This window comes from Emydura macquarii, unplaced genomic scaffold (assembly GCF_026122565.2).
Source record: "Emydura macquarii macquarii isolate MOO-44397 ecotype Brisbane River unplaced genomic scaffold, CSIRO-AGI_Emac_v2 contig_1348, whole genome shotgun sequence".
Classification (NCBI taxonomy): Eukaryota; Metazoa; Chordata; order Testudines; family Chelidae; genus Emydura; species Emydura macquarii.
The window spans coordinates 2,366,861-2,378,494 of NW_027131485.1; the positions used below are offsets into that span (position 1 = coordinate 2,366,861).

Consider the following 11,634-nt stretch of genomic DNA (forward strand, 5'->3'; position numbering starts at 1 on the left):
GACTTCCTCTTGGGCGGACAGTCTAACTCACAGACTGGATGAGCTACTTGCAATGAGCTACGTTTATCTGGTGATTTGTTGATGTGCCAATCAGTACAGCATCTGGGTCTGGGACATGATTACATCTACCATTATTCCGAAGCAATTCCTGGGTGTGCGGAGCATAGCGGCACAACTCTGACGTTGCCTGGTGGGAATCCAGGTATTTAAGAGAAAAGTTCAGTTGTAGAACCCTGTGTAGCATGGAAACTAGATGGACGGTTGTTTCATGTGTCTGTAGCTCTTCATACTGTGGACTGTGTATCCAGTGCTGCTGTTGATCTGAGATGCAGTGTTAGAGCTAAGAGCAGAAGAGGGGGGTTACCAGTAACGTTTAGTTTGAGGTTAGAGATGGGGATTGAAGGTGACCGGCTCACTTTTTGGAGGGTGAGAGAATTGTTTTGTGGGACAAGGGTTGAAACCTGGTGCCTTTCACACTCACAACCATGTCTGTGCTTTTATAATTTAGCTTCATCTGCTGCGCTGCCTCAAAAGAAGAAACTGGTCCCTAGCAAGGATCTGTGCAGTGATTTGCAAAAGTGGGGAGAGTCTCCCGCCAAGAAGGAGGAGTCAGGCCAGTCGAACCGGGTCTCTGCTCCAGGTAAAAGCCCTTCTTTTACATCTCAGGAAAGCCGTTTTCTCCTCTGACCACGCTCTGGGCAGCCTGTCAGCAGCGCTTGTGGCTAAGATCCCTGCTGTCAAACCTGCCTCCACAGCCTTGTCTTCACTAGAAAAACAAGCTGTGTGTCTAACATGGTAGGGAACACAAGCTAGCTAATGTGTTCAAATCCTTTAGCAGGTGATCGCTGGTTGAGGTAAACACTTGGTTCCAGGGTTGACTTGCATTAGAACTACAACTGCCCTGTCTACATTAGGATTTTAACACGTCAGCTAGCACATGTTGATGTACCTTCTTTGTTTAGTGTAGACGTGGCCTGCTTGTTTCAACTTTCATGGCCCGTACTCCCACTTTCCAAATCCACTTCCCCACACAACGCATTTCAGTCACAGAGCTTAAGCCAAAAGGACCATCAGATCATCTAGTCTGACCTCTGCACATCACAGGCCGCTAAAGCATCCCCAGTTACCACAGGATTGAGCCCAATAACCTGAACTGACCATGCTTCAAGACCCTGATGATGAATAGCTGCCTTTCAATAGTTTCATGACCAGGATCTCTTTTGAGCTTCCAAATAGCTCGGTAGCGAGAGAGCAGACTGTTCACAAATGCTAACCTTACTACCCCTTCACTAACCTTGAGTATCTATCCCGGTATTCTGTGGTTGGTACTAGAGAATACTGGCTCCTTTGTTGTGGGCAGTGTTTTCTCTAATGATTAGAACAAGGGGCTAAGAATCAGAATTCCTGGGTTCTGTTTTTAGCATTGCTGCTAACTCTCTGTGGGCAGTCATTTAACTTGTCTCTGCCTCAGTCTCTCTGTCTGTAATGTGGACGTAAACACTCCATTCAAGTCAGGTTGTGACCGTGAATGAACATGCTTTGGGATCCTCAGCGTGGAAGGTGTCTCAAGCATACCGTATTAGATAGCCAAGCCACCGGTGTTGCCCTATGGCCTCCTCTGGCTCCCAGCACCTTGTGCTGCCCCTAGGCAGAGGTGATTTTGGGGGGACTTTCCACCCCAATGGGAGCCACTGCGGAGACTGCACAAAGGGAGCCCCTGGGGACGGGGGCTGCTTGGGAGATGCAAGCTAGGTCACCTCATCTGTGGAGTGCCACTGACGGCAGGACATTCCCCACAGGAGGAACCTTCATAAAGGGTGAGTCCCAGGCAGTGCACGGGGCCAGACCAGCCATGCCCAGAGGGGAAGGCAGCCGGATATGGGGCTGTCAGTGCTGGGCTGGAGAGGGTGGTGGTGCAGAGGCAGCAGATGATCAGTTACTGCTTCTTTTCACCCTGACTCCGGAGAAGCCGTAAAACCAGGAAACCCGCTACACGGAGGGCTGGACTGTGCTGGGTGCAGCCCTCAAGCCCCTCCCTAGCTTGTGTTCCCAGGCCTGTGTGTCTGGTGCTCCCATAATGGGCTTGGTGGCTGCCAGAGGCTCTTGGGTGGCTCTCCAGGCTATTTTATTGTGTCTCTTCTGTCATCCTCCTTGTGCATACGCCAATCTTGCATGCCTCTCCTGCTTGCGGGCATGGTGTTTTGGTACGTCCCTCTGCCTTTCCACCACCATCGCCCACTTGTGCATACACTGTCTGTGTCCCCACCCCTGGCACCGAAACATCTGAGGGCCTCCCAAACATCGTCCTCCTGTGAGGTGGGCCAGTGCTGTTAACCCCAATTCACAAATGGGGAGCGGAGGCACAGAGAGACTGGCTATGTCGAAAGGGCAAAAAAAACCCCAAACCCCGTGGCAGTGAGTGTCCGAGCCAGGTCTACAGACTCGGCGCTAAATATAGCTGTGTTAGATGTTCGGGCACTGGCTGGAGCCCCGGCTCTGAAGCCTATTCAGACTTTTGCCCGCATGTCTACACAGCTATTTTTAGCACCATGATGCGAGCAGGCGCCTGTGGATCCAGGCTCTGGGACTTGCCGCTGCGGGTGTTTTGCTGCGTTAAACATACCCTGAGTGACTCGTCCGTGGTCATGCAAGGAATTGAATCCAGGTTTGTGCCCTTACCACTGGACCATCTGTCCCCGCTGAGTCTCTGCTGCACCTGCCTTCTGCATGCAAACTTTTATTTTCTTTTTTAAAGGCTAGTAAGATAGTTAAAGTGGAATTTGCGTAGGAGAGATCTCCCATGGCGAGAGTCCATTATTTCTGACATGCCCTTTGATGGGCTGATAATTTTTTGTCACTATAAATATTCTGGGGACTTTTCCAGGCTGAGGGAAAGTGGGGGCTTTTTTGTGTTTGTTTAAAGCTGAGCTTGGCACTCCTTCTAGTTCAGTGCTTCTATAAACTCCCTGGCCAGGACTGTCCTGTGACCCTTTAGAATCACGGCAGGTTCAGATGACTGTGTGTGTGTTTAGTGTCTACCGAGGGATCGTGCTACAGTCTGGGATGATCTGACAGACTGAGAGCAGGGGATCAGTTGTGGGCTTGTGGATTCCAGTGTAGAGAAACGTACGACCCCGTTAGGGTATGGACAATAGCAAGAATAGGCTTGCTGCACTGTCCTGGCTGAAGTGTGTGTGTTGTCACTGCCCTCTGTTGGATGGAACTGGATCTGCTCCAGTCTCTGATCATCTGTAGCTATGTTGGTGCTAGGATAAAAGACACAAGGTGGGTGAGTTAATATCTTTTATTGGACAGACAGAAGTTAGTCCAGTAAAAGAGATTATCTCACCTACCTGGTCTCTCTCTGACTAACTAGTCCTCCCGAGGCTGCTCTGTAGAGATGATATAAGATTTTGTTGTTTTCTTTAACATTTCTAGTTAAACCATTGACTCCAAAAATCTTCCAGAGCCTTGAGGATGGTGACCTGGCATCCCTGAGCAAGGTATGGCTGGAGCGGGGAGCAGAAAAACAAAGCTGTCAGAAAGCCCTTATGGGTCGGGTCCGTCTAGGGAGCCCTCTGACGCTACCTCAGTGCCTCTGCTGCAGAGTTAATCTGAAACCTCCTGAAAGGGGAGCGGAGGGGGGATGTGGGGATTACTAGGTTGGGGTATGGATAGAGTTAACCGAGGGGGAGGGGGAGAAGCAAGGGTGGAGGCTGGAATATAGGACATAGCCCTGAAATAAGTGGTGTCATTCACCTCCACTAAGAGATGGCCCCATTGTGGCAACAGTCCTGTGCTTGCTTTATTGCCCTGATATTACGGCTGAGATCTTCTAGCATAGGCTCTGCTACAGATGTGGGGGGAGCTGCACCATGCCTGGTAGATGCTGCCGCTGATGATGGCTGTGCCATGATGCTCTGTGACTCCCTGGCTCGGCCCATTCTGTTGAGAATTACCAACTCCACATCTTCTCTGACTTTGGTGCCTTCATGGTGTAGCCCCGGGGAGAGATGGTCTGTTCCAGCCTGTCTCCTGTTGCTGTTTCCCAGATCCATCCAGACTGACGGGTAGCACGTGGGAAGCAGGTAATATTTGTTTCTAACCTGTTGTGACTTTGTCCCTCAGCTCCAAACAGACTACATCCCTGAGGAGGAAATCCAGGAGAAGGTGCGAGAGATCGAAAAGCAGCTGGATGAGCTGGAGCTGAAAGGAGTTGATATGGAGCAGCATCTGCGTGACTGTGAGGGAGGTAAGGGAGGCCAGAGGGACCATCTCAGCTAGAGTCGAGAGGGATGAGTCTAGAGTCCCATGGTCAGTATCTGGTCGACAGATGCATTTGGGCTGGTGGCTTTGATTCCAGGAGCTCCCGCAGCGTGTGAGACCCTGGAGATGGCATAGGTGTGAGGCCAGATAAAGCCCTTGGATGAAGAACTTCCCACTGGCTCCGTCCGTTTCCTGACACGCCGTTCCAGGAACTCGCTGCTCTGTTGCCAAGTGGCAAAGGGTCAGTGAAGTTCAGGAACCAAAAGGCTGCTCCTCACCTGTCTGAGGGAACCCAGACTGGACTGTCTCTCATGGACTTTGTCCAAGACCATCTCTGTTGTCAAAATACCTGATGATCTTGTTCAGCCTGGCACAGAAGAGTAGATTGCGTGGAAGGTGACATGAGCAGCCTATGATGAGAAAAGGGTTTGGCCAGTTTAGCTGCATCTGCTCGTGATCCTCGCGGTCCATAGCCCGAGTAACAAGAGCTACCTGTGATGGGAATAATACACAGCCAACTATCTCAGGCTACTTGTGACTAGTATACGCTATCCTGAGCTGTCCTAGGAGGGCAGTCGGTGCCAGCTCTTGTAGTCGGCGCATTGTGACTGGACGTATTCTTTCTTTTGTCTGCAGATGATTCAGAGGATGCTCTCATGGTGGATTGGTTCAAACTCATCCATGAGAAGCAGCTGCTGCTGAGACTGGAGTCGGAGCTGATGTACAAGTGAGTACAACCAGAAATCCAGGCAGCCTCCCCTGCCCGTAGACAGGGAGCTGACCCCTAACGCGTGGGGTGCTGGAGAATGGGAGTCAGACTTGCTGTGGAGAGAGAGGGGCAAGGAAGGCTTGAAGGAATCTCTTGTATATCTGCCAGCAGCCGGGGGTACTAGCTGATGGGGCATCACTGCAGTAGAAGCAATCCAGTACTCTGCTGGGGTGGGACCCTGATGTGGGGAAGGTTGATGACCCCCTCTAGGTCCTTGTCTGGGTGTGGAGAGAGAGAGAGACACAGAGCAGCCTAGGATCCCGGGCTGGGTCCTCTCCCAAGTCTTGCTGGACAGTTTGGAGAGCAGCCCCCAGCTCCAAGGCGCCATGCATGTGTCCTGCTTCAGGGTGTGGCGGGAGACTCACCTATCGCCTCTCTGGGCTCTCGCAGATCGAAGCAGCAGAAGCTAGAGGAGAAGCAGTGGAATATCGAGAGCGAGCTGCGGCGCCTGATGAACAAGCCAGGTCAGTGAGCCAGGCACAGCAACGCTGCCGTCCTCCATCTGTCCACGCCCTGTCTCTGCAGAGACCTTGTGTGCCGGGCATTGCCTCTGCACCTCGACAGCCTTCTGCAGAGCACAATCCCAGCCTGCACTCCTGTCCTCCCCGTCCCCCTGACCCAGCCAGTGGAGGAGAGCGGTGCCTCGCGGGAGGGGGAGCAGGGGGCTTGAGAGGAACTCCTTGCTTTTGTAGGTAGGCCTGTGCAGTGCTTGTAGCACAGAGGCAGGGTATCTGGCATGCAAGTACTGTAGAGTTCGTGGCACGGACGGAGCCAGAGTAGAGTAGCTGTGACCAGTTCCCCTTGCGTTGCACAGAGGAGCAGAAGACCTCCACGGAGAAGAGGCGGGAGAAGGAGCTGCTGGACTCGTACTTGGACACAGTCAACGACAGAAACAATATCGTGGAATGCCTGGATGAGGACAGACTCCGGTACGGGACCCGGGGACGGTGGGGGGAGGGGAAGGTCAGGCCGAGGCTGCTCGTATCCCACGGCTCCCCCATTCCCTGCCCAGTGGGATCTGCAGGTTAGAAAGTGCACGTCGGGTTCGAGGCTGCGTCGTTCTCCCTCCTGCATGGCACGTTTCCTTCAGGGTGGAGTGGGAGGAGAAAGGCCTGGGGCAGTGAACAGAATGGATGCCGGAAATCATTGACAGCTAGGGGTGGAGGAAAGGGAGAGGAGGAAGTAGTGGAGCCATGGAAGGATTTGGGGGGGCAGGGAGATGAGATGGGGGGGCTGAGCTGCTGGGAAGTCTGTACAGGGCTTGAGCCTGGGAATCCTCCATTCACCATAGTGAGCAGAGAGAAGGGCCCCAGATATAAAGTGGAGCTTGAGAGCTGGACCGTCCCAGAGCTTGGGGGGGGCAAAGGGGGGTGGGGGCTGTGGTTTTGGTTTGTGCCCATCTCTACTGAGGGCTTGTCTTCATCTCGGCGGCAGTCGACGGGAGTTACGCAAACTACGCAAACAACTTGTGTAACTCCCGTCGACTTCTCTGCTTCTGTTCTGCGCGCCGTCTTCACTGCACTGCGCCGAGGGGAACCGTGTTCCCGTCGACACAGCGCTACACCGCTTGAGAAGGTGGTCTTAGTACGTCGACTTCTGGATCGACTGAGCGGGTCTTCACTGACCGCTCAGTCGATCCAGGTAAGTCGATCTGATGGCGGCGAATTTGCCGCTGTCAATGAAGACACAGCCTGAGAACAGCCCCAGTGTCTCACTTGGCAATGCCTCCTCTGAGCTTGGGGTCTGGCCTCACCAAGAGCCGCGGTGGAACCCTGTGACCCTGTAACTCAGTCTGTCGTCTCACATTGGTCTGTAATTTATGCCGCTGTCCCCTGACCAATAGGACAAACGGGCCCATGAGTCTCTTCTACAGAGACCTCGAACCCAGAACGTGATGCGCCTGGGTGATATTGTCCCCGCCTCACGCTCACATACCTCCCAGGCCAGGCAGCCCCTTATTGGGGTCTGCTGGATCCTGAATCACCAGTGTTGGGAAACCGTTGTGCTGATGCAGATTTAAAGGGCTGCTGGTGGGATTTGTGAATCAGGGTTTTAGTTGGGAAGATGTCTCTTGGGGTGGAGGGTTGGGGGTCAGACACCCTCACCTCTGTCCCCAACTGGCAGCGGCCTGGGGGCAGAAGGGACTTTTTCTGGAACTTCCGAGCTACAGATTAAAGTGACGTAGCCAGATGGTTTTGCTCTGGCGAGTCCAAAGTGGTTTGGAGCAGGGAGGCGAGCAGCATTGTGGTGGAATGTGCAGGAAACCGTACGTTGTGGGGGCAAGGCGTTCTGTGGGAGGAAGAGCATCTCCCTTGAGCTTTCTGAGCACCCCTCTTGTGAGTGGGTGATGGAAGCTGCGTTGTGGGCAGAGGCTGGAGCTGAGGGGAGCCCTGCTCTGTGTGGAGGGGTGCTCTGTGCAGGTGCGAAGGCCTCATCCCACTCCCCTGTGGCTGGCTGTTGGCTGTGAAGCACTGGCTGTCTGCAGGGGGCGCCTCACTCTCCTACACAGGGGAAGGGCTGGGAGGTTAATTTGGTGCTTTGTTTTACTCCTGGCTTTAATGTTTCTGCATAGACTCCTTTGCAGCCAGGTCTCCTCCTACCCGAGTGCTGCACTCCCCACACAGACTGAAGGCTCTGCCTGTTCGCTGCCCTTCCCTGGCCTGGCCAGGGGCCCCCCGGCATGTGTTACCAGCTTCCCCTGCTCGCATTACCCGTAACATGGCAGATACGCAGGGACCTGGGCAATTACAGAGCTGCCCGTTTCCATCTGCTCACTGCTTCCTGCAAGGGTCTCTCACCCTGTCGAGCTGGGTGCTAGTGCAGAGCGCAGCCTTAGGGGCCCGTGAGGACAGGCGCTGCCCACAGTGCAGAGGTCGCTCATCTGGGACAGTCGCCCCTGGCCTACGATGGCAGGGCAGAGCAGAGGAGCAGCCCCCAGTGGCTTGCTCTGGAGATTCCCCTGTCCCGCTGGGAGCGTGGGGTACTGGCTCACTGCATTCCTGGTGCTAACCCAGTCCTCTTCCTTCACAGAGAGCTAGAGGAGGATCAGATGCTGGCAGACATGCTCCGGAAGCTGGGTAAGGGATGTGTCTGTTGTAACTGACCAGCGCTGTGCTGTGGTGAGGTCAGGGAACTCATGCTCTGTGCTCTCTCCTCACCCGCAGATGGGCCTCATGAGAGCCAGGAGCCCAACAAGAGGAAAAACAAGTTCCGCTGGTCCAAAATATGGAAGCAGAAAAGCAAGAAGAAAGCTGAGCAGTGACATTCCCTGCACAGCAGCGTCCAGGAGATGGTCCCTCCCTCCCCAGCGCCGCTTCCCTAGAGTCGTACAGAGCGCCTTTGCCCTGAGAAAGGGGGATTAAGGGCATGAGGACTGCTGGGGCGGGGTGATTCCCTGCTTCTCCCAGGAGTGGGGTAGAGGGGCTCGAGGTGCTACTCACCCAGCTGAGTGAGAGCTGCAGCCTCGGCCAGGAGACCGGGACTCGGGAAATCTTGTGCTCTGTCGTTCGCTTGAATTCCGCGCCGGGCCGTGCACTGAGCCAGCCCCCGCCTGGCTGCCACTCAACTCAGCAGAGATGATTTGCTCCCCGGCTCTCTGCTCCCGCCAGTTCTGACGCTCATGGACACTAACACGCCAGCTCTTGGGGTAGAACCGTGCTTTCTGAGCACCCCCCCCCCCCCCCCCACTGGCTGGGCTGTACTCCTCACCCAGGACGGGTATGTGAAGGGGCAGCTGTTCCTCAGTTTCCCTTCCAGCACACGCTCGCTCCACGAGCATTTGGAAGCTCGGCGGGCATGTCTACGTTGCAATCAACCACCCACGGCTGGCCCGGGGCGGCTGACTTGGGCTCGCTGGGCTATAAAACTTCAGTGTAGACGTTCAGGCTTGGGCTGCCCGGGACCCCATGATGGGGGAGGGTCCCATGGCCTGAGCCCAAATGCCAACACAGCACTTTTATAGCCCCACAATCCCAAGTTGGCTGCCACGGGCCAGCCGGGGGTGTCTCATTACAGTGTAGACGTGCCCTGAGAGGCGGCAGAGCCAGGAGTCCCTATGGGGCACCAGGGACGGAGGACCTCTCATCCTAACGCTCTCCCCAGTACAGACAGACTAGGAAGGAAAGGCAGGCACGGAGCTGGGGACGGAGGAGAAGGTTAGGATGGAGAGGGCCTCTCTGGGCTTTGAGGAGAGAGGCTGCTGCAGGGATATTCGTCAGCTTTCCAAAGCCCACGGTGCTTGTGTGTCTGGGCCAGGCATCCCCATAACGCGACGCTCCCGGCTGCTCTGCGCAGGTGGGCAGGACGCTGTGCTCGCTGGCCTGGGGCCTGGACTGGCAAGTCAGGCTCTCCCTGCCCGTGGCTGTCACTCCGAAGGTGGCAGCAGCTCGTTAGAAGAGGTTCTGCTAACTCAGGTGCCCACCTGGCCGATGGGGTGAGTCGCCCACTCCTCCTGTGCGGTGGACAGTCAGCGGCTGAGGTTGCTTTGAATGGTGAGCCAGCTGCTCCCGGGTGTCCAAGTGTCTGATGCATTCAGGGGTGGGAGGGAGAAGGCAGCAGAGGGGGGAGTTTCAAGTCAAGGCCTCTCTCCTCCTCTCTGCACATACAGAAAAGGGCAGTAGCCCTGCATCTGATCTGAGGTGCAGCCTCTGTCCCTCTCTGCACTGGGCATGGGGGGTGAAGGCTGGGAGGAGGGGTTGCAAATCTTACTTGATCCCCTCTAGCACGGGCAAGCTGTGGCAACTCCCTGCGTCTGCGCTCTTATCCAAACCAGTGGCTCTCGCTGGATGCTCTCCTCCTGCATGAGGGGAACTTTCTCCTTGGAAAGTGGTCAGGGCCTCACTCTCAGTGGAGAAGAAGGCTGCAGCTTAATTCTGCTGAGCCCAGCAGAAGTGTTGGTGTGACGGTCTCCTTCTCCGCCAGGTGGCAGTATGGTCCTCTGACCAAGTTGCTTTGCCCAGGGCAGCGAACAGCTGTTTTGCTCAGGATGCACTAAAACTGTTCCCGTACAGTATGTACAGTGTCTGTAGAGTCAGCGTGTGCACACGGGGATTCACTTTATATTTGCATGTGTTTCTATTCAATAAGTAATAAAATTGCAAGAGGAAAACCTGGAGCCCTGTGAGACACGAAGGGGATGGAGCTGCTGGCCATGGGGCCCCGTCCTCATCAGCAAGGACTGGACAGCCCGTGATGAGTGAAGCTGGCCCTCCTGGCAGGGCAGGGGTCCGGTGTGGGCTGGCAGGGGATTGCCGAGGGAAAGCTGTTGTCTGTTTGGGGCGCAGAGCAGCTGTGCGCCTTTCACAGGCACGAGGGTAACTTTAAACAGGCGGGAGAAGAGCTGTTTTGATGTGTGGGCTGCACGTGGAACTAAAGCGATTGTCTGACATTCACACTGATCTTCGAAACAAGGTAGCGAGAACGTAGTGCCTGCGAGAAATTCGTTCTTCAGGAATCGGCCTGGGTAATGACAAGAGCCAATCCACTTAGCGAATTCGTACATAGTCCCGGGCAAGCTTTAGCCAAACGAAGGCCTCTCTTCACAACTGGAGTTGATGGTACCTGCTTTTCAATAAAAGGGCGTGAGCATGTCTCTCTAGCCGTCGTTCCTCACTGACTTTCCGTACAAGTCACAGCTTCCCCCTTCCCCAGCCCCCGACTGAAAGCTACATCTGCTCTCTCGCTGCTTCTCACATTAGCCCCAAGCCTACGGGGAAATCAGAATGGAGCTGGCACTTTGGCTGATGGAGAATGAGGCAATATTGGATCCAACTTGTTTTACCAGAGCTGTATTATGGCTGCTATAACCACACTTGCCAAATGATGGTTTTTGTTTTTGTTTTTCAAACGAAGCAGATCTGGTAAGTGCAGCCCTATAAGTTCATTTATAGCCATGCTTTTTGCTGTCTGGCCTGTGCTCCTATGGAAGCAGAGATAAGATGGATCTGCTGGGTCAGCTAATCACAGGGGCTTGAAGGGTTAGTCTAGTGAAGTGCAGTAATTCTCTTTTCTGGAGAACTGAAGGGCGGGCAGGCGGGCGTGCGTGTGTGTAAAAAATCATTGAATATTAGGGTGGAAGGCTGGTCCTTTGGTTTGGAGGCCGCTCTAGGAGTAATGGAAGGCACAGGCATTCCAACAGCTACAATCGGGCAAATAGAGAAAATGGTACAGACAGTGGCTCTGATCCTGCAACAAACTAGGCATGTACTTTACAAGGGTGAGCAGGGCCAGTGTTAATAGTCCTTGAGAGGCTCACAGTGCATAAAATTAAGCTTCTGCCTAAGTCATTGTAGAAGTGAGGCCTGTGCAAGCCGCAGACAGGCAAGCGAGCCAAGGGGAGAGAGGTCGTATCTTTTATTGGCCCAGCTTCTGGGGGTGAGAGAGAGACAAGCTTCAGCCACACCTGGCTGTGCTGGAGGAGAGACATACCGCAGGTGCTGGCATGAGATCACCTGTTCAACTCCTACTTGTGGTCAGCTTTTGCCTTCTGCAAATCAGTTCAAGGCAGAAATCATGAATCCAGCTACAGCCTTGACAAAGCTGAACCCCCTAAAGGGGTTTGCCTGTGGCACTATTACAAGAGCCCTAAGCCCCTACCTCTC

At 54.4% G+C, this 11,634-nt stretch overlaps 1 protein-coding gene across 2 annotated transcripts in view; it reads left to right on the forward strand.

Annotated features, from left to right (window-relative positions):
* MICALL2 (MICAL like 2) overlaps positions 1-10,414 on the forward strand; it is a 36,942-nt gene extending 26,528 nt beyond the window's left edge. For both annotated transcript variants that reach the window (XM_067550876.1, XM_067550877.1), the window contains 8 exons: positions 509-640; positions 3,439-3,503; positions 4,129-4,252; positions 4,903-4,993; positions 5,426-5,499; positions 5,850-5,964; positions 8,066-8,112; positions 8,200-10,414. In XM_067550876.1, the coding sequence (XP_067406977.1) occupies positions 509-640; positions 3,439-3,503; positions 4,129-4,252; positions 4,903-4,993; positions 5,426-5,499; positions 5,850-5,964; positions 8,066-8,112; positions 8,200-8,297 (746 nt within the window). In that variant the 3' untranslated portion in view covers positions 8,298-10,414. The remainder of the gene's footprint in view (positions 1-508; positions 641-3,438; positions 3,504-4,128; positions 4,253-4,902; positions 4,994-5,425; positions 5,500-5,849; positions 5,965-8,065; positions 8,113-8,199) is intronic.
* The last annotated feature ends 1,220 nt before the right edge of the window (positions 10,415-11,634 follow it).